This window comes from Carassius auratus, chromosome 31 (assembly GCF_003368295.1).
Source record: "Carassius auratus strain Wakin chromosome 31, ASM336829v1, whole genome shotgun sequence".
Taxonomy (NCBI): domain Eukaryota; kingdom Metazoa; phylum Chordata; class Actinopteri; order Cypriniformes; family Cyprinidae; genus Carassius; species Carassius auratus.
In genome coordinates, this window is record NC_039273.1 from 15,970,442 (window position 1) to 15,994,016 (window position 23,575).

The 23,575-nt window shown below is 41.8% G+C and overlaps 1 protein-coding gene across 2 annotated transcripts in view; it reads right to left on the reverse strand.

The window, feature by feature from the left end:
* The window catches only part of LOC113050653 (transforming growth factor beta receptor type 3-like), a 117,614-nt gene that overhangs the window by 24,892 nt on the left and 69,147 nt on the right, over window positions 1–23,575 (reverse strand). For both annotated transcript variants that reach the window (XM_026213851.1, XM_026213850.1), the window contains exons 5-7: window positions 16,194–16,377; window positions 8,084–8,246; window positions 6,025–6,172 (exon numbers count right to left, since the gene is read on the reverse strand). In XM_026213851.1, coding sequence (XP_026069636.1) covers window positions 6,025–6,172; window positions 8,084–8,246; window positions 16,194–16,377 — 495 coding nt within the window. The remainder of the gene's footprint in view (window positions 1–6,024; window positions 6,173–8,083; window positions 8,247–16,193; window positions 16,378–23,575) is intronic.

The window sequence follows — 23,575 nt, forward strand, 5'->3', positions numbered from 1 at the left end:
GTTCACCACTTGGTCTTTGAAGGGTGTAGTGGGAACCTTGGGCACGTAGCCAGGCCGGGGCCTCAGGATTACCTGGGAGTCAGCCGGCCCGAACTCTAGGCACGAATCGTCGACCGAGAATGCATGCAGGTCCCCTAACCTCTTGATGGAGGCCAGTGCAAGCAGGAGCACAGTCTTCAATGAAAGAAACTTTAGCTCAACTGAATGCAAAGGCTCAAATGGGGCCTGCTGTAGTGATTTAAGCACTAGAGACAGGTCCCAAGAGGGTATACAGGGGGGCCGGGATGGATTTAACCTCCTGGCCCCTCTAAGGAACCTGATGATGAGGTCATGCTTACCCAAAGACTTCCCATTCACAGGGTCATGGTACGCAGCAATAGCGGCAACCTGGACTTTGAGGGTGGAGGGAGACAGCCTTCGCTCCAACCCTTGCTGCAGAAAGGATAGCACGACCGCAATCGGGCATCTTCGGGGGTCTTCTCGGCGAGAAGAACACCACTCAACGAACAGGTTCCACTTCAAGGCATAGGCGTGTCTCGTAGACGGTGCTCTTGCCGAAGTGATGGTGTTAACTACCTCTTGGGGTAGGCCACCTAGAACCTCCGCGTCCTGTCCAGGGACCAAACATGGAGTTTCCAAAGGTCTGGACGAGGGTGCCAAATGGTGCCCCATCTCTGAGTCAGTAAATCCCTCCTCGGAGGAACTGGCCAAGGAGGGGCTGTCAAGAGGAGCACTAGTTTGGGGAACCAGGTCCGAGTAGGCCAATATGGCACTACTAGCAAGACTTGCTCCTCGTCCTCCCGGACTTTGCACAATGTCTGTGCGAGAAGGCTCGCTGGGGGAAACGCATACTTGCGTAGGCCCCGCGGCCAGCTGTGTGCCAGTGCGTCCGTGCCGAGAGTTCCCTCGGTCAGGGAGTCGAAAACCTGGCAGTGAGAGGTCTCTGGAGCAGCAAACAGGTCTACCTGAGCGGCTCTGAACCACCTCCAAATCAGCTGGACCGTCAGGGGATGGAGTCGCCATTCTCCCGGGAGCATTGCTCAAGACAGCTCGTCGGCTGTACGACTGAGCAGGCCTGGAATGTGAATGGCACGAAGTGACCTCAGAACCTTCTGACTCCAAAGGAGGAGGTGGCGGGCGAGTTGCGAGATGCAACGAGGGCGCAGACCACCTTGGCGGTTGATGTACGCAATAGTCGCAGTGTTGTCCAATGGGACCAGCACCGGCTTGCCTCGTAAGAAACCTTTGAGACGGTTCAAGGCAAGGTGCGTTGCTAAAAACTCTAGGCAATTGATGTGCCACTGCAGCTGCGGGCCCGTCCAAACCCCTGAGACTGCATGCCCGTTGTACGTGGCCCCCCCGGCGGTGGTGGAGGCATGCGTGTAAACCACAGCATGCCTGGAGATCTGCTCTAGGGGCACCCCTGCCCAAAGGAATGTCAGATCTGACCACGGAGTGAGGGTTTGGCGACAGGCCGGTGTAACTTGGACCCGGTGAGTGCCGCGCTTCCACGCCCACCTCAGGACTCGGCCATAAAGCCAGTGCTGGAGCGGTCTCATATGTAATAGGCCAAGCGGTGTAAGTGCCGCTGTGGCCACCATATGCCCCAGGAGCCTCTGAAAGAGTTTCAGTGGGACCGCTGTCCTGCTCTTGAACGTATTCAAGCAGGCTAGCACCGACCGCGCACATTCCTCTGTGAGGCGTGCTGTCTGTTCGACCGAATCCAACTCCATACCGAGAAAAGAGATCCTCTGCAATGGTGAGAGTTTGCTCTTTTCCCAGCTGACCTGAAGGCCCAACAGGCTCAGGTGCCAGAGCACCACATCCCTGTGCTCGCACAACTGATCTCGAGACTGTGCTAGTATCAGCCAATCGTCTAAGTAGTTGAGAATGCGAACACTCTGCTCTCTGAAAGGAACGAAAGCTGCCTCCGTGACTTCCGTGAAGACACAGGGAGACTGGGACAGCCGGAAGGGCAGGACCTTGTACTGATATGCTAGTCCCTCGAACGCAAACCGCAGAAAAGGTCTGTGGCGCGGAAGTATGGACACATGAAAGTACACGTCCTTCAGGTCGATCGCTGCAAACCAATCTTGGGGACGGACGCACCTGAAAATGCGTTTCTGTGTCAACATTTTGAACTGTAGCCGATGGAGGGCCTGATTCAAAACTCGCAGATCCAAGATCGGTCGTAACCCACCGCTTTTCTTGGGTACAATGAGTTACGGGCTGTAGAGCCCCATCCTCATATCGGCTGGAGGGACCGGCTCTATCGCGGCCTTCGCCAGTAGGACTGCGATCTCCTTCCGCAAGACAGGGGCATCGGACGCTTTCACAGTAGTGTAGCGGACACCGCAGAGCTTGGGGGGAAGCCGGGCGATCTGAATCGCATAGCCGAGGCTGATGGTTCGCAGAAGCCAGCGAGACGGGCTGGGTAGCGCTGACCAGGCGCCTAAGAACCATACCAGCGGGACAAGCGGAACCACAGCCGTACCCGCAGTGGGGCAGCGCGGTGGAACACAGGGACCCAACTCGGGCGGCTTGTGAGCAGGCCGGAGTGTGGTGCGAGTGTGGGGTGCAGGGCTCACCTGGTTCCACAGGTTGGCAGAGGGTGCGTGAGTAGGGCCTTTGTTGACGCTCTCGAACCGCCCACTGCTGCCATCTGGCGAAGGAGGAGGATGAGTGAGGTCCGGTGCTTGGCCGTCCGCAACTCTCCGTGCCCTCCTGGGACCCAGAGAGGGAGGAAACTACTCTCCTGTCGAGATTTCCAGATTCTCCGCCTGGCCCTCCTCCAGGGGAGGGAGAGGTGCCTTCACCATCCCCCAGAAAGCAGCTACCTCTCTCTGGGTCACCCGTCCCAGGGCCTCTTGCTCTTCTGCTCACCGCCAAGTTTGACGGGGGCCAGGACAGGAGGGGCAGCCTGCCTGCGCCCAGCTCAATGGCACCACTTGGAGGCTGCTGCAGATGCGATGCGTGAACAGGGGCGGATGCAGGGGGCTGCCCTCGGCGACGAGCAGGCTGGGGCACTGCAGCCGGCGGGTGGGTAGAAATAGCAGCAGCTGCCCGCCGGGGCAGGATGTGTCGGATCGCCTCAGTCTGCTTCTGGGCAGCCGAGACTTGCTGGGCCAAGATCTCGACTGCGTCGCCGAAGAGGCCGGTCTGGGACACAGGGGCATTGAGAAACCGGACCTTGTCGGTGTCCCTCATGTCTGCCAGACCCAGCCACAGATGGCGCTCCTGGACCACTAATGTGGACATCGTACGACCCAGCGAACGCGCGGTGACCTTCGTCGCTTGAAGCGCAAGGTCAGTGGCGGTTCGGAGCTCTTCCAGAAGCGCTGGATCGTGACCACCCTCGTGCAGGTCTTTCAGTGCCTTAGCCTTGTGCACCTGCAGTAACGCCATAGCGTGTAAGGCGGAAGCAGCTTCCCCGCAAGCCACATAGGCACTGCCGGTCAGACCAGACGAGTGCCTACAGGCCCGGGAAGGGAGCACCGGGTCTCCACGCCAGGAGGCGGCGGACTTAGGACACAATTGCATCGCTACCGCCCGCTCCACCGACGGGATTCCAATTAATCCAATTAATTAATCCGACAGCTCTCCCTCCGATGCTGAGATCGACATCTGGTCGGGGGGAGTCCCACTGGATACCGCTGGTACGCTCCTTGAAGAGGGCCCAGCGCGTTCCGTGGGTTGCTCCACTGGATCGGAGGTGCTAGAGGAGTGGTGGTCCCCAGAGGGTTGGTTCCCTGCGGGGTTTGCCACCACTGTGACCCTCAAACCACTCGCGCTACTGCCGGAAGTGGTTCTCGTCTGTCGGCCGCCAGAACGAGTCCCAGATCGCGGCCGCGGCAACGGGACTCCGCCCCCCTGAAGGTAGCGGAGCCTGGTTTGCAGCTCCGAGATGGTCATATTCCCGCAGTGAGAACATGACTCATCCACGAAAGCCACCTCAGCGTGCTCGACGCCCAGACACGTGAGGCAGCGATCGTGACCATCACCCGTTGCCAGGTAACGACCGCACCCAGAAACGCACGGGTGAAACGGCATCCTTATAAGGACGATCCATCGTCTTTATAAAGACGCACCCGTGAAGCTCTTTTAGAGAAATTTGCTCTTTTAGGAAATGCTCTTTTAGTGCTGAGGCGCACAGGGGAATTGGCCGCTTGCAACACGACAGGGGTAGTGCAACCTGAAGTGTGCAATCCACTCGACACAGGAACGACCGCCGCTGAAGCGCCGTCTCGCCAACACACGAAGCTTCCGAGAGCGTGCTGAACTCGTAGTTCACAGCAGACACAGTTGAGCAGAGCGATACTAACGCTCGGCTCCGAAGCGAAAAGCTGGTATGCATTGCACCTGCTGCCCTCTTATACTCACGCAGTGATCAGCGGCAGCTGGATGCAATAATTGCATGCCAATGTGCATTGGCTCGTTTAGTTTACACTCGAAGTAGATTGGTCTATCGAAGCGATATCCCATATTCGTCGGTCATCCGACGTGGCGTCGAGAGTGACCGACTGAAAGGGAACCAGCTTTACTGACGAGATGCGCATTAACCATCGGCCGATCGTGATCGGAGCACCCCTAGTATTTTTGTATATAAGTACTTTACTCTACATTATTCATTTCCAGTTCAGAAACATATCCAGAAATTATCATATAAACACCATCAAACTCTTAAAAGTGAAAAATAATAATAATAATAATTCTAATAAGCAGCATATAAAAAAGCACAAACATTTAGTATTAAATTACACAGTGTGTGCAAGTCACTTTCCCAGAGTAGTGAAGTGATAGCTTCAGTGGTGTGAGTCTGAAACCAGCAGCCAGACGCTCCCATAATTCATATTCTGAAGTGCCAGGCCTACACTACAATCAAAACACACCAAAGGCTCTGGCTGAAGAAAAACTCACTACACTCCTCCTTCTGTTATTACTCCACTTCATGACAGGCCTCCAGATCACAGTTCATTGGATCAACTTGCTATCTTTTGCTCACTCTTTTTAAACAGTTTGAAGATAAAGAATTACATATAGTTTAATGATATACAGAGCTACTAAAGTTTGGAACAGTGATTTTTTTTGATAGTAATGAAATTATACAACCCTAAAAAAGAAACTTCCGTGGTTTTCAGACTTCCATATTCAACTGTGATAATAATTAATCACGATTAAAAGCTCTGCCATCACAGTAATTAAATCAAATTTGTAAAAATATAAATAGTAATAATATTCCACAATATCACTGCTGACTTTGGCATTATTTTTGATCAAATAAATGTAGCCTTGGTGAAAATAAGAATGTTCTTTCAAAAGCATAAAGGAAAATATGTATGTAACAGCAGTATTTATATGAATATTTTTTCCTTTTTTTTTTTTTTTTTTTACTTTTTACATTACAGCTGGACTTTTACTATAATATGAAATTTTATAAAAACAACCATCCTAATATATATATATACATATATATATATATATATATATATATATATATATATATATATATATATATATATATATATATATATATTTTTTTTTTTTTTTTTTTTTTTTTTGCATAGCATATCTTTAAACTTTAATCAGTATATTTGTCTAAGTTTCCAGTAAAAATATCAAAACTTCCATTAAAGTCACTTATAATTTTGTCAAGATTTTTACATAAAAAAAAACATAATTTAGAAGTAATAGGCTATTTTCTGTCCTGTTTTGTCTCCCTTCATCAGAATGCTCTGTTTGAATAGGAGTATGTATGAATAGTATGTAAAAAGCAACAATAGAAAAAACAAAAACAGTCATGAGGGATTTGCTGTCTTTGCAGGTACATTATATAAATATATATGTGTTCTATACTAGACAAACTGAGAGTTATGGCACTTGTATACTGTTGTTGTTATCTTGTTGACCTGACTGCTTCTATTGTTCTCATTTGTAAGTCGCTTTGGATAAAAGCGTCTGCTAAATGATTAAATGTAAACATAAATGTAAATATTTTGCATGTAGCCAATAATTTAGAAATCATACCACAATGTCCAGTTTGCCGATGACGTTGTGGGCTTTGATTACCCAATTCACTGACTTCTCACATTTCAGAAGTAACACAACGTCACGATGTAGTCGGGCGCCACCATCCAGCGGCCTTAAATCCACAATCACATCCACTTGGAATGCACTACTCAGAGAGAGGGAGAGAGAGAGAGAGAGAGAGAGAGAGAGAGAGAGAGAGAGAGAGAAAGAGAGGGACAATGAAAGTAGAGTTGTTCCGATTCCGATACTAGTATCGGAAATATCTCCGATACCACAACAAATTCTGGCATCGGCATCGGCGAGTACATGAACCCATATACCGATCCGATACCATTTTCTTAAAAAAGACCTAGTTATGACCGCAAGCTTTGCCTAACCGCTGCACGGTTCTTCTTCGCTGCTCAAAATGCATTGAAAACACAGGAAGTTGTGCTGTGTTGCCACAAGCAACCCCTGTTTAGAGCAGCGAAGAAGAAATGAAAACGCGTTAGCAGCCCTTATCTATATATGACTGGATCACTCATCACATTCTAAACTGCCAAAAGACAGTGAAGCCGCTTCTATATTATAGATCAGTGGTTAGCAGTATGTCTCTGTAGTACCGGTAGTTACAGACTCTCGAGTATATTCAGTACCGGCAACTGCGTTCAGTCGCTTCCGTGTAAGTCAAAACGCAGGGCTCCAGACAGTAGCCGAATATATACTAGTGTCTGTGAATATTAAACTGCAAAATACTATTTAAATATTACTCCCGCAAAATCTACATCTCTGTGGGTGACTGGCACAGATGCGCGAGAGCTCGCTGTTTTGTAGTCTCTGCTGTGTGTCATGAGGACACGAACGCATAAACCGTCACTTCATGAGAATTTACCGTTTCATTTGAGAATACTGTCATATCATAAACACAGACACTCAAAGATCTTCATGGCAGCCCATTAAAATAAATGTTTGGTTTACATGAGTAAATTGACAATATATAAAGCTACTGTTGTAGCCTACAGTAATAATAATACGTCTCTATAATAATAATAATTATGCCTAGATGGTTGCTTGTTTTTTACTTGTTTTGTTGTAAAGAGATTATCTGATTAATAGATCTTTTTTTATATTCCTAGACTTATTTGTTGCAGTTTTTTTATACAGTTATATTGTAAAACTTAAATACCTTTTTTAGTTTGCGGTGTTAGATTTTTGGCTGCATTTGAAGTTCTTTTTTGCATATGAAAATAAATAATACTGTCAAATTCATGTTAGATAATAAAAATACTGTAATAAATACAGTAGTTCACCATGTATTTGTTCATGTTTTATTGAGGGATCTGTCTGAAGCACACCATAAAAAGAATTCTAGCAATTTACACAGGGCTAGTAGTATATACAGCTGTATATACAGATACACACCCAGGTATCGGATCAGTACTCGGTATCGGCCGATACCCTGAGCCCAGGTATCGGAATCGGTATCGGGAAGAGAAAAAGGGTATCGGAACATCTCTAAATGAAAGGATGGCTATACGAATCTTGGAAAAATTAAACTTAAGTTTTAACATGTTTTTTGTCTAGCCAACTGATTAAAAAACTGGACCTCTTCATAGAAAACCAAGTTGGACACATGTAAAACAGACCACATAACGCAATTCTGGCATTCATCAAGATCCTTGCATAACTTTAGATTTGTTTTTCATTTTTTAGTCTCTATTAGGCAATAGTGAGTGATATTGGTGGAGGCAGAGAGAGTTTTCCAAAATCAACAATACCCAAGTTCCTGTCTATTTCCAAATATACTTCATAGAACCAGAGGAAACACAATGACAAACTAAAATGACAAATACGAAGCGACATGCACGCACATTTACACATGAAAGCAAACACACCCACCCATGAGCGCCTACATGCACACCATGGTATACTAAACACAGAAACACATTTATACATATTATTAACTTCTTTTATGAGAAATGGATGTCTGGAAAAGCCTTCAGGTGTCTTTCAACAACAGATATTTTTGTAATACAGGAGAACAAAAAGGAATGTAGTTCTATAGTCTTCTCCTCACCTGCTGGAGTTTGGTGCCTGGAGCTCAATGATGTGGACATCCTGGTCATGATCAGGACCTGAGAGAACACACCCTGTGGATGGCTGGGGCTGGATGTAGCTTGCCAGGTAGTTCAGAGACAGGAACTTGTTATCAATCTTACAGGTCTCAGAAAAAAGGGGGTCTGAAACAAATTTGAGATACACTTAGGTTAAGGGCTAGAAAGTTTGAGGACACAGAAATGTTTGATTGGCACATACAGTACACCACATTACCAACAGTTAGTCACAGTCCTATAATCTTATATTTAGTATAATAGCAATAGCAATAGTTTGTATCACTTGGCTTGTCTATATTTGCTGTGTACCAGAATAGAGTACAAGAGCAGGAATAGAAGCAAAGTGAAGTTTGTGTGTTTTTTTTAATAGTGGTCAATCTGTTTTCAGCGGCCACTGGTGATGTTCATGTCTTAAAAGCTGGTTGGCCAAATGCAATTAAAATATTTTTTATTTTATTATTAATTGAATTATCAATTTGTAAATATATTCTTATATTTTATTTGCTCAGTGTTCAAAGTTGAAAACAGTTGTGCCGTTTATTATTCAAGAAAGTAGGATTCAAGAAAATCCTAAAAAAACAGCATTTATTTATAGTATAAAAGAAATAAAACATTTAAAATATTTCAAATCTTTCAAGAAAAATAATAATAAGTCCTTAGGGTCACTTTTATTAAAGGGGTCATATGATGCGATTTCAAGTCTCCCTTTCTCTTTGGGTGTTACAAGCTGAGCGTGAATAGATATGTTCCCTAAAGTTGCAAATACTAAAGTCTCAAACCCAAAGAGATATTCTGTTTAAAAGTTAAGATTCGTCAACACCCTCCTAAAATGGCTCATTTAAACATGCCCCCACATCTACATCACAGTGTGGGGAAGATTTGCATAACATTGACCAAATGTTGATGCAAAGAAAGAATTTGTAACTTTGATTCTCGCTGTAGTATTATTGCCGCTGCCATGTCGTGGAGACGCTGTGTGTTTTGTTGCGAAAGCGGAAATACTTTGATCGGTCTTCCAAAAGAGGACACAACTAGAAATCATTGGTTAAGTTGTATTTACAACACTGTTCCAGAACAGTTCAACCCAAATATTTGTGTGTGCAAACACATTTTATGGAGGACTGTTTTCTGAACCTACAATGCCGGCTGTTCTGACTCACAGCCTTTCAGTTTGTTTTCATATTTGAAGAATTTGCCACATACTACTCAAATGCGAGTTTTGAGCTGTGAGTAGTGCTTGTTGTTTGTTGTTTCTCACAAAAGCAGACATTCAGACATGCTATGCAACGCAACATATAAAAAGAAAGTATAAGTCATTGTAATCAGTAATTATGTCCCCATTTGTAATGGGATTTATTAGTTTTGTCTCATCACACGGCATCACAGTATGGTAAAAGGCGTAACATTTTCGTCACACGATAGAGGTATTCGGTCAATCACAACACACTGGATAGCTGGCCAATCAAGCGCACCTCGCTTTTCAGAACAATGAGCTTTGTAAAAATCTTTTCAGAAAGGTAGGGCATAGAGGAGAAACAATAATGTACAGTATGTGGAAAAACCACATTAACATTTCATTAAAGGCACAATATGTAAGTTTTTCTGCTGCAAAGCGCGTATTCAAAACAAACAAAGAAACAAAGACGTAGTTTGATGACGCGTTTTGTCATCTTCATCCCCACAGCTGATGCAATCCGAGGGGACTTGGGGCAGAAATCATTTTCATGGATGTGCTTATGATTTATTAATATGGTAGTATGAAGCATGGTGAGGCTGAAAGCCTTCGAAGCAAAACGAGGCCGCTGAACGAGCGCGACACATGGTTCGAAAGCAGCAGAGCTTTTATTATGCCACAGTTAACTGCTTCCACTCCTTCCAGTTGTATATGTAAAGCAGCACTGTTCTATCACACTAGACACATTTGAAAGTTCTGTTATAATGTTGCTCTCTGTAGCTGTCTAATAAAATGCATAACATATTAAAGTGTCTTTGGTGTGTCCATGTTTTCTACAAAACAAAACTGGAAATCGATGGTTTATGACGTCATTGGTATGACACTATGGACATGGTCCGTGGCACTAGTTAAAATTGCTTATTTCTCTGGATTTAAACATTCTTCGAAACATTTGGGATAATGTAAGTACACAAGTCAGCAAAAAATATAACACTGGTCTAGTGGATTTTTGCATATTTTAATAAAAAAATCTTATACATTGTGCCTTTAAGCCAGATACACAAAATAATGTTCTTTTTTAGCAACGTCATATGATCCTTGCTGAATAAAAGTCTTGATTTATTTTAAACAAACAACAACAAAAAAAACGTATAATCCCTCATAAATGCTTATTTATCAATCAAATCACAGTACTCTGCCTGACCTGTCCTGTTGCAGAAAATCTTTAACTATTCCCTGAAAAACAAAACAAATACTCTCTGCTATTGAACGCTGTTTTCTTTGCTCCTCCACAAAAGAGATGATGCCTCTTCTCTTTGCCCCAGAGAAACAGAAGACAGATGTTTCCTTATTTGCCCATTACGCTTACGGACAAAGCGCAAGGGTGATGAGTGTGAACTCATTATGAAAGGCTGGCATCTCTTACTCTGGGCTCTTCCTGGCTCTTTGAGGTACAGGGGGAAAGAGGGTTGCCTGTTCTCTGCAGCAAACAGATCGGAAGCATGTCCGCTCTCTACAAACGGTTGAGATTGAGTAGAAGGCCACAACTCTCCTGAAGAGGTAAACACAGCCTTCTGAGTTGCTACCAAACCACAAACTAAGAAATGGCAGCGGGCCAAATGTTTTACGAAACTGACCGAAACAGGCTCAGAGGCTGGACTTTCTTCTAGTACTTGAATCTTATGTTCTTCTACGTATTGAAAAATGAGCACCAGCAGTTTAACTGGGCAACTTGACAGCTGAGAGATGCTGAAGTCAGACGTCAGACGTGTTGCTGGTTTGGTCTTAGAACTCAGCAGGGGAAACACGATGAAGCCCTGGGTGAATCACACAGCCGGATCTGTCTTTTTTTCTTTCTTCAAACAATTCCTGCGGCTCGCTACGCTAATGGTTCATATTTGCAAGTATCTGTTTCTACTTTCTCTCTTTCATGCCCTCAACAAGTAAACAACAAAATATATTTGAATGTGGCAGCCATGTCTGACTCAAACATCATATCAAAGTCCAACAATCGGTTTCAAGTTAAATCCCCCCAAACCGTTTCCTTTGAGAATAAGCCAATTTCCCCCCCAGCGGCTCATGTCATTGGGAAGATGGCTGAGACACTTTGCCATCTTGCAGGGCTTCCTTGCACTGCTATAAATTTGGACTCTCTGTTTTTGGGCTTTATTTTCATTTGTGCTTTTTCTATACCTTCCCTGCCAAACTTCCCCTTTGTACATTTTTTCCCTCTCAGTCTGCTATTCCTCCTCATCCTTCTCTTTCTAAAAGGACTGTTGTGAAAGGCTTCAGGTTTGGCGAAGGGCCCATACGCTCAAGCTGGCAGTCAGTTTTCTCGTCTGAAACTCTTCCTGTATGTTTACTTGGCCTTTCCATCAATTCTCCATCACTTGGTTGCTTATGAGTCTGACAGAAAAGAAGGGAGTGACACGCAAGCAAATGAGCTGATTACAAATGAGAAGCAGAGAGAAAGTCCACAGATTTTGCTGTGTTGTTTTTAAATGAAACTTTGAAACATTGCCCAGTGAAAATCTGAATGACTTGAGGTGGCTTCGTTGTGATTTTTTTTATTACCCATGGTTGGTCTGGTTACTAAACACAGTCAACAGCTACCATTGAGAGTGAATTAACATGTGCTGGGCCATGACTGAAGTTCAAAGGCAGCTTAAAATGTGGCTTACACTGAAAGACAAATCATTTTCTTGATCAGGATTTGATTTTGAAGTAATCAGTTCGATTTTTAAAGCAAGATAAATGTACTCATTACTTTAGAAATGTTATTGATTACCAAGTGGAAAACTTGTCTTTGGCACACACACAAACTCTTATTATTATTTTTATTTTTACAAAAAGACCAAAATACTGATTTGAAAATTTGTCAGGCACTAAAAAGATTATTAATAATGATTATTACAACGACAAAAAAAAAAAAAAAAAAAAAAAAATACATGTTAAAAAAAATAAATAAATAACTGTATAGCCTGAATGCACTGTAAGTCACACTGGATAAAAGTGTCTACTAAAGGTGCATAAATGTACAGGTGCTGGTCATATAACTAGAATATCATTAAAAAGTTGATTTATTTCACTAATTCCATTTTAAAAGTGAAACTTGTATATTATATTAATTTATTACATACAGAATGATATATTTCAAATTTTTATTTCTTTTATTTTGATGATTATAACTGACAACCAGTGTTGTTTTTGGCAGCCCTTTTAGTTTTAGTCTTAGTCTTAGTCTTTTGGACGAAAATGCTTTTTAGTTTTAGTCACATTTTAGTCACTTATAAACTTCATAGTTTTAGTCAAGTTTTAGTCGACGAAAACACAAAAAGGTTTTTGTCAAGTTTTAGTCAATTTTAGTAAAAAACAAAAAAGTAGTCTTTAACAAATTAATTTAGGTTAAGAAATGGACTTAGGTTTTAACAGGTTGTAACGAGTGTTGCAATACATAAAACAACAGTTAACCTTAAAAGCTTTGCATAATAAACTAGACTTTCTCATTGATGGAGATGCAGTGCTGCCAAGCTGTACTTCATGGTCGCATTGGGCAGAAACCTTTTATCCACATATTTTTTCCATGAATTGATGCTCTTCTAAAATTTCAGCACATTGCCTATTTTCACCAGTAATCACAGTAATAAAGGAATGGTTAAAAAGTTTAAACAGCAAAAAACTTTGAGCTACACATTACACACAGATAAAGTGGTAACAGTGGAATCAGGAATAAAACATTCTTACTTTGGCAATTGTGGCTTTATTTGAGAAATTGCTAAAGTGCAATGAACAACGTGCCCAAAATATAAGCTATTGAGGAACACATACTTATGCTCTACAACTTGTGCTTCAACTTGTCTGCCAGTGCAACAACAATATGCATATTATTTGTAAACACAAACATCATACAACCCTGTCTAATAAAAGTGACACAAACATTCAAGGATGCAAACACATGTATGGTCAAAAAAGAGAGAGTTATCAAAGCCCTCCCCACGCAGCAAATATCACAATTTTATATTTATATATGAATGTCAAGAGCTAAGAAGTGTATGCATTTATATAGCCTACACTAAACACAAATAATATACAATTAAATTATGCTCATTTTAAATGTATTGTGTAGGATAGGTATAAAAATATAGGCTTTTAATAATCTTTCAGTGTGCAAAACCCTGATAATATGAAACGCTTCAAAACAGAGCGCACAAAGGGCGTATGCACATCACGGGTGCAGAATGATGTGCTCAAAGCAACATGGAGTCACACAGTGTGCTGCGCTGCTCAAGTGCGCATTTAAAAGTACGTGCAACCCCGTCCCAGGTGCAGCCCCGCCTCGATCTGCAGGCTGCAGCCGGGTGCTTCTCCAAAATAGGCAGAAATTATATGCATTGTGAACGTCAGATTATAATAATTTTCGTCTCGTCTCGTCTCGTCAACGAAAACTCGAAAACATCTCGTCATGTTTTAGTCACATTAGAGCCATTTTTAGCTAGTCATCGTCACGTTACCGTCATAAAAAAAGGTGCGTCAACGAAATCATTTTGTTATCGTCATCATTGACGAAAACAACATTGCTGACAACTAAGGAAAATCTCAAATTCAGTATCTCCGAAAATTTGAATATAACTTAAGATCAATACAAAGAAAGGATTTTTAGAAATCTTGTCCAACTAAAAAGTATGAAAATGAAAAGTATGAGCATGTACAGCCCTCAATACTTAGTTGGGGCTCCTTTTGCATGAATTACTGCAGCAATGCGGCGTGGCTTGGAGTCGATCAGTCTGTGGCACTGCTCAGGTGTTATGAGAGCACAGTTTGCTCTGATGGTGGCCTTCAGCTCTTCTGCATTCTTGGGTCTGGCATATCCCATCTTCGGTTTGATTTTCTATGGGGTTAAGGTCAGGCGGGTTTGCTGGCCAATTAAGAACAGGTATACAATGTTCCTTAAACCAGGTACTGGAAGCTTTGGCACTGTGTGTAGGTGCCAAGTCCTGCTGGAAAATGAAATCTGCATCTCCATAAAGTTGGTCAGCAGCAGGAAGCATGAAGTGCTCTAAAACTTCCTGGTATACTGCTGTGTTGAACTTGGACCTCAGAAAACGTCTTGGTTATGTATGGTAACCCTCGTTCCCTGAAGGAGGGAACGGAGACACCTAGTTGGTGACCGACGAATATGGGATATCGCTTTTGATAGACCAATCTACTTCGAGTGTAAACTTAATGAGCCAATGCACATTGGAATGCAATTATTGCATCCAGCTGCCGCTGATCACTGCGTGATTATAAGAAGGCAGCAGGTGCAATGCATACCAGTTTTTCGCTGAGGAGCCGAGCCGGGGACCCGGCAGCTCAGCGGCGGTACAGCAACCATGGCGATGGGACGTGGCATCTCCATTCCCTCCTTCAAGGGAACGAGGGTTACCATACGTAACCGAGACGTTCCCTTTCAGTCGGTCATTCTCGACGCCACGTCGGTGACTGACGAATATGGGATCCCTATCAAAGCGCCATTGGTGTTGCCCCTCCCAGTGCCCTGTGCGAGCCGCCTGCGCTCCTATTAGGTGTAGGCCGGGGCTCAGAACAAGTATCTCCACTCACAGTTGTCAAAGCACTATCTCACTGAGATAGGGTGAGATTGGATAACACTGGGAAAACGTACCCAGTCCGCTTGGAACCGGGATGCTGCGGAAGCCCCATCCTTCCTAAAGGAGGTCTTGGAGGTAAATAAATATATAACATCTGTTTAGGAGTATACGGAGAAATTTGAAGTGATAAAAAAACCCTCTTGGGAAGGCAGAAGTCTGCTGGGGAAACATGGGCTTTAAGGTTATACCGTGGACTATACACATACGAGTACCACTTAGGTCTCAATATGGAACCCACCCTTCCATGTTTCTCACAGATACATCATGAAGGCCTGGCGCCGGATGTTCCGCCGCATCCAGCTGCTTAGGGTGATAGAGGATCTCAACAGGGTCTAGAGTACGGACACTCTGGAGCAGTTTAAGCAAGCCGACACTAACCGTGGCCTCTCAGTGCCACTACCTGTTTGAAATGAAAGAAAATGAAAACACATGGGTGAAACAGCATCCTTATAAGGACGGTCCGTCATCTTTACAAAGACGCACCCGTGAAGCTCTTTTAGAGAAATTTGCTCTTTAGGAAATGCTTTTTTGCTGAAGCGCTGAATGCTGAAGCGCCGTCTCGCCAACACACGAAGCTTCCGAGAGCATGCTGAACTTGTAGTTCACAGCAGACACAGTTGAGCAGAGCGATACTAACGCTCGGCTCCAAAGCGAAAAGCTGGTATGCATTGCACCTGCTGCCTTCTTATACTCACGCAGTGATCAGTGGCAGATGGATGCAATAATTGCATGCCAATGTGCATTGGCTCGTTTAGTTTACACTCGAAGTAGATTGGTCTGTCGAAGCGATATCCCATATTCGTCGGTCTCCGATGTGGCATCGAGAGTGACCGACTGAAAGGGAACACAGTGGATAAACAACAGCAAACTGTGAAAACTTTTGGACTACTGTCAAGACAGCAGTCTTCCCCATGATTGTGTAGCCTACAGAACTACACTGGGAGACCATTTAAAGGCTTTACAGGTGTTTTGAGTTAATTAGCTGATTAGAGTGTGGCACCAGGTGTCCTCAATATTGAATCTTTTCACAATATTCTAATTTTCTGAGATACTGAATTTGGGATTTTCCTTAGTTGTCAATTATAAACATCAAAATTAAAAGAAATAAACATTTGAAATATATCAGTCTGTGTGTAATGAATGAATATAATATACAAGTTTGACTTTTTGAATGGAATTACTGAAATAAATAAACTTTTTGATGATATTCTAATTATATGATCAGCACCTGTAAATGTTAGATTTACATACCCTCTCCAACCTTGATGTAGATGTCATGGGCCATCTTCAGTTCGCTGAAAGAGGTAACTGCGCCATAGCGTTGATGGGCCCAAGAAAGCAGGTGCTCATTGCCATGAGGAAGACTTTCTAACTTCACCTCACATGACTCAGAGAAATTTCCTGCCTCAAAGTGCACTTCTGATCCCTGTGCAACCTAAGAAGTCAAGAAAATAAAGGTGTTAACATATTTTCTACAACATCATTGTTAAATTCGTTATTATGATGGCTTGATTCAATAACTAAACAGGTGTGTAGTAGTTCCAGATTTAATAACCCCCATTTCCATATCACTTTGACACTAAATCTTCTGAATTAGTAATGTAACTTTTTAACAATTGCATTACAAGGAGAAATTGCCATCCCAATGTGCAATGCAAACCGGGTAATCTACCCGAGCAGAACGGGTAATCTACGACAGCCTACATCGCACATCCTGCGATGTGACTATCATGGATTCGTACATCACGATATCGATGCTTAAACGACACATCGTGAAGTTTGAAGAGTGTGAAGTCTCAAAATCCTCTTTCCCTCGAAAAACTAGACATGGAAAAGAATGTGTAGCAAAGATTGGTGGGAGATAGCTGTACCTTTAATTGACAGTTTTAGAATTACAGGATGAAATGCAATTCCTTTTTTGTGGAATGTGGCTTTAAGGAAAATGCAGCCCCTGCAGAAAATGCAATATGTGTTGCTATATATAAATATATAAATTGAATTGTGATATTTATAAAAAGACAATTTCCGATAGATATCAGTTTACTCAACTGTGCTTTCATTTCAGTACTTTTTGTTGTATTTGACCTATCATTTTGATTATAAAAATATTATTATTCTACATGTAAACATACTTAAACAGAGAGAAAGTAAGAGTAGTGTCAGTGTAGTAGTGGACAGGAAGGATAACACAATTTTTACACTTCCCAGCTGTCATAGCAACTCGAGACTAGGGCTGTCACTTTTGAGAAAAATCTAATTCGAACGGATATCGAATATCATGCAATGTATTCAAATATATTCAAATATCTACCTGTCCCCTGAAGCTGATTGGTTAGTTCTTGGATTTTTTTTTTTTTTTTTACTTCATGTTTGAAACAGCAGGTTATCAACTTAGAAAATCGATTCATATGAAGTGCCACTATGTATATCCCACAACAGGCTAAATGAAAAAAGAAAAGAAAAAAACGATTCAGAACAGGCACAAACAATAACGTGACAACTTAAACAGCAGCAGGAGTAAGGCATATAGCCTAGCCTAATTCATTTCTTAATATTGTTTGCAAGAAACACCAATCTATCAACTTGATCTCAATTAAGTGCAGCTCTCTTTTTATTGGCAAATAATAAAATAAAAAACAACCGTTCTAATCATAGACTGTAAAAATGGCATTTTAAAAAACGGATATTTTATTTATAGTTTGATTTCGGATATTTCACGTCATTTTCGAATGCATATTCGAATATCGAATAAAAAGTGACAGCCCTACTCACGACTGAGGAGTCCTATCAGCCTAAGCACTGCTGTGTACTTCTGCCAGCTAACCTTTCATCCAGGATACTCTAACTATATGTTATGTGCTGGATTTCCTTCAAATAGTATGTTTAAAGAATGAGATGCAAATTATAGCCATTAGCAAGCTTAAATGTGAGCAAAAGATCAAAGCAGGTAAAGAGGTAGGAGTAAATGTGAGCGAAAAGAAAATGTGTGTTTAAGTTTTATTTAATAGTTGTGTGTATGCTCTTGTAAACATATGAAGCATTGCGTTGTGAGTTTCTCTGCAGGTCGACTTGCTTGACTAGGGTGGGCTTTGCTCCGAAAGTCCTCCCTTTTGGCTCCAAATGGACCTTGGGTCCACATGCTCCATTTCAGAGAGTTAAACATTTGCATATGTTGAAAAACTTGCCGTACAGCTCCAAACAGCCAAGCACACGGTCTAGACAGTCCAGACTCGTTACATTTCCAAGCTTGTGAGGTTTTTTTCCACTCATTTCTCTCTCATTGTCCCAAAGGTGTTCTTTTTGCGTTCAGCCGGCCCCGTGCTGGCAACCCCAATTAAACCATTATATCACACCACAGCTTTGATGGACCCCATACGAGCTGCACAGGGAGCCAGACAGCCAATCTGAACAACAGCCAGGGCCCTGCGTACTGTTGTGCGGTGACTGACAGAAGAGGTGTAGTAAGGGGGAGGGAGAGATAAGGAGAGGTATATGACGTGCTGAAGGAGCAGAGATCTGTCCCGGAGCACGACCCAGTACCAGGAGGAACATCTGCTCGACCTCTGGACGGCTCCCCAGACAAACACCCCATCCTTGCCAGAAGTGATAAATTTCAAAAGTAAAAAGAAAAAAGTATGAGAAAAGCATGGAGGCTGTCGAAGAATTCAGGACTCGGCTGAAGATTATTTTTAGGGTTCCTCTTTACTGTAGACAGCATGTAGAACTGTGCAATTTTCCTTTTAAAGGGACATTTATGGTTTAATAATGTTAAGTTCGATCAATAGCATTTGTCACCTAATGCTGACTATAATATATACATATTGAATATATATATATATATATATATATATATATATATATATATATATATATATATATATATATATATATATATATATATATGACTGCAGACAGAAGGCATAAGGGCCAACAAGTGCTAAGCATCTCTCGGGGAACTCCTCCAAGACTGTTGGAAGACCATTTCAGGTGACTACCTCTTGAAGCCCATCGAGAGAATGCCAAGAGTGTGCAAAGCAGTAATCAAAGCAAAAGGTGGCTACTTTGAATAATTCATTTTTTTCACACTTTTTAGTTATGTATATAATTCCACATGTATGAATTCATAGTTTTGATGCCTTCAGTGTGAATCTACAATTTTCAAAGTCATGAAAATAAAGAAAACTGAATGAGAAGGTGTCTCCAAACTTTTGGTCTGTACTATATATATATATATATATATATATATATATATATATATATATATATATATATATATATATATATATATATGTTTATTTTTATTCTAAAATGTATGTTTGTTATTTTTTAAATGTAATTTATTCATGTGATGGCAAAGCTGAATTTTCATGCAGATTTGGTTCTCAAGAAACATTTATTATTTCCACCATTGAACACAGTTGTGCTGCTTAATTAATTTTTTTTGGAAATTGTGGATTTTAAGATTTTTTGATTAACAGAAAGTTCAAAGAATAGCATTGATTTAAAATAGGAATCTTTTTGCAAGTAATTAAAAATTGCAATTTGCAATTTAAAGGGTTAGTTCACCTGAGAATAAAGATTCGCCCATCTTCTACTCACCCTCAAAGCATCCTAGGTGTAAGTGTCTTTCTTCATTCAGAATAATCCAATTGTAGTTATATAAAAAATTGTCCTTGCTCTTCCAAGCCTTTCAATGGGGTTAGGCGGGTGTTTGTTGTCAACTTTTCAGAAGACGTGAAATAAAGTGCGAGCATCTGTAATAAAATGAAATGCTAATCACGAATTAGAAGCACAAACCGTTGGAGGATTTCGAAATAAGCCAAGAGGAGACTGGTCCTTTGCTAAAGTAAGGAAACTTTGTTTTCTTCGCTCCTACATATTTATCTACAAAACATTATTCCTGAACTAACCCTTTAATACATTCTTGATGAAATTGTTAATTTCTTTAAAAAACTTTCCTCTAAACATTAGTGTAACTTAACACAGAAAAGAATATGCTTTTTTTCCCCACACTAAATCGTGTTTACAATTTGTGGGTATTTCTAAGGGACAACTGAAATGTAACTTTTGCGATAAACAAATGCTGTATAGAAATAAGACAATAGACAGATACTGGAGGAGAGGAGAGGAGAGGAGAGGAGAGGAGAGGAGAGGAGAGGAGAGGAGAGGAGAGGAGAGGAGAGGGGTTGGGGTTTCTGCTGGCAAGCCCAACTGAGCACAGAGGAGTTTATCGATTTAATTGCGGGAATAGGGCTGTAATTAGTCTTGAGGAATTATAAGGAAAAGCCTAAAACTAAATTAGCTCCAGGCTTTGGGAAGAGTTTCAAACCTCAAGAATTCCTAAAGGGAATATGAAAGCAATAAACCCACTCTGGAGTTCAGCCAGACCCCCGACCCCCAACCCCAAACCATCTTCATCCCTTCCAAACCCATCAAACTCAATGCCAGCGTACAGATGGACAGACGTGTTTTTAAAAGATTATAGCATTTTATACCACACGAGTCTAACTTTCAGTACAGAAATACAACTAATATGATTGCCATCAAGGCTTTAATTTGGCGGTTGATTAGTTTAAATACTGTACCTGAGAAAGACGCACAATGTACATTTAAATTTTTTTTTTACTTCAGAGCGACAGGTAAGTAAAAACACAGGTAGCTGTGAGTTTATTTACACAGACTTCTGTAAAGAAAAATAATTAAAAGGTGGGTTTATTTTCAACAGTGCGTCTCATGCGTAAGGTGGTGAATGTAAAGTGAGGTAAGCGTGCGCTAAAACCTGCAGCTCACCTTTCTTGAGCATAATTAGTGGTGTGTTAACAGCAGAATCTCTCAGAGGGATGCAGTTACCTCAGGCTGTAAACCCTCATCACAATCCCAAAAGTCAGTTATTATTTCTGTATCTTTATGAAACAGGATCCAGGGTAAAATAGAAAAAAAATATATAATAAAATCAGTCTGTTAGATTATGGTTATGCTTTTCTGTAATTTTAAGTAAGAACTGTTATTTTTGTAAACAACTGTATTGAATCTGAACCACTGAGTGACACTGCTCAGCTTTACACTGTATCTATCAAATTAAGATGCAAAAAGACAAAAAACTAGTGATAAATAGATTATCTGTCCACTGAAAAGTTTCTGTTTTGAGAAGAATTACATTTTCCTCAGTGTCTTGAGTGTCATCGCTTCTCCGTTCCTGCTATTCTCACTCTCACAATAACCCGTCTGAAACATTTCAGCAGGTTTAGGCCTGTATAAATCCTGTTTATGCCTTATCTGTCAGTTAACAGGTCCAGACTGGAGCTTAGCCTTGGTTTAGCTCAGCGATATGACCTAATGTCCATGCTCTGCTCTCAGGAGTCTGACTCTGTCTGAGAACTCTCAAAGACCCTGCGAGGTAACTGATGGATTCACAAATGTCCTTAAGAGTCTTACACAGCCCAACTAAATTTCACATCATCCAGTCAAACCAAGATGTTTCATCTACTTCTGCTGAGAAAAGCAAGAACAACCTGACATCTGGCATCTGCCTATCCAAGTGTTTAAAAAATTACACCCACACATGGTTTTTACACTGGTTTTATAATTGTACCTGCATTCACTCCTCAGCCATTTGCACAGGCTCCATCACACCTGTGTCTGCCTAATGTCTCAGATTAACATCTGTCCTCTACCTAGTACCCTACATGCTTCCTAAAAGCATATTTCACTGGATTTCTTGCACCTTATACACCTATCGATATCTACAGAATACAACCATATGTTAAGAATAAGAAAACATGGCTTGCCAAATGGTTTATATCAAAATGGTTTATATCAATTATAAGCGCACACTAATCTCCAAAATACGCACTATGAAACGCCCTCTCCTTAAGAAAGCAAAATTATCTGTGGTTGATGATGAGGTGTTTGAAACCAACGTGAGACAGAGGAAAGAGATGGGACAAGAGCTTCAGAGATGAAGGGGGGAAAAATAACTTGCCATGACATGCAGAAGAGATGAAGGCGGTAAATAAATTTGTGGGTGATTTGTTCCACTCACTCCAGAAAGCTAATCACGTTCCTGGCAAAATTCCACGGTCGTGCTCCTGTGAACTGGAGAGAGAGACTGCCGTGGAACAAACAACACCATCTGTCTGCAAGCACCACAGAGGAGCGTTCCTACAGATCAACCAAAACCAATACTGGTGCCGCAATGGTTTCAATTAAAAATCAGAGGGAGAGGGAGACTGTTTTTGCTAACATCCCAAGGCAATAAAAATCAGGAAAACAGCCACTTGGCAAAGAACAGAAAGAACAACAAATTTACAACAGCCAAACTTTTTAAATGTTGCGCCATCATTTATTTCATAAAGGTCTGCCAGATTTACAAGACCCTACTGAAGATCCCAGCTTAGACCAGAAAGAATGTCCAGGCTGATTGGTGCTAGTTTGATCCTGGTCTAGTTTGTGTATTATAGTTAGGGCTGCATGATGTGTCCTTTAAAACCAGGCAAAGACGTAACTTATGCACAGTTGGTGCAGCTGGCCCAATTTTGTTTCTGAAAGAAAAGTTGCTTGACCATGAAGTTGCTAGACCAAGAATGCTAAGAAGCCTGTTCAAGATATCAATATCCCATGTTGTTCAAAATACAGCATACACCAACTATTCTGGTCTTTTTCAAACTCTCTTGACGAGAATGTTTGTTTCAAGATGATTCAATATCCACCCATGACCCACTTCGAGCTCTTTCACAACTGGCGGCAAATTGGCAATGGCGTCACAGGGATTGTGTTTTACAATGAGATGTTTGGATTTCAGGGCTTTTGTTTTAGGGCCGGGTGATGTATACAAAGCAGCTAAAACCAGTTTTCTGCCCAGACTCCAGGACACCCATTTGCCTCTTTGGACCTCCAAGTGCTGGAACCAGAAAACAAGCGTTGGCAGGGCTACAACAGACAACCAGCCTTATAAAGCCATTATTCAACTGTAAAAATGTAGGGGACAATTTTGAGGGCCTGAGAGGTAGAACCTGGTTGCAGGGTCAATGAAAAATAAATAGAAGTAAGTTTAAAATGTGCCAAGATCTTAGAAAATGTACTCTTTGTATTCATGTGGGTTTTTGAAAAAGTTTAAAAGTCACGTATAACCATAAAGTGAAATATTTTCTTTTCATCTTGAATACATGTAAGCATACATATAATTAATTGCTATAATTTTTTTTTTTTTTTTGCCTAAATGTGAGCAGATGTAAATCCTCCGCTTCTTCTCCAGCCATGTTTGTAAGTTTTTAGACAAAATCACACAAAAGACTTGGCTCTGATGCTACGCACTCTTGAGCCATCTGCTACAGCTATGTGCTGGAACTGAGTTCACTTCACAGAGCATCAAGTCGGAAATAGTCCCGGCATGGAACAGGGTGTGTGTGAGTTGCTCTACGAAAGGATTAATTCTGTCAGTGTGTCAGGATGCCTGGTAAGGAGGTTCTTCTAGTACAAAAAAAAAAAAAAAGAAATGGTGTGAGCTCATTGCCCTGGCTGGTCCCACACTAACTGTGAGGGTTGTGTGTGCTTGTGTGTATTCAGATGATGTCATCATGAGACTTGGGCTAATAAAATCAAAGTAAAGAGCAAAAGGAAGATGTGAAGTAAGG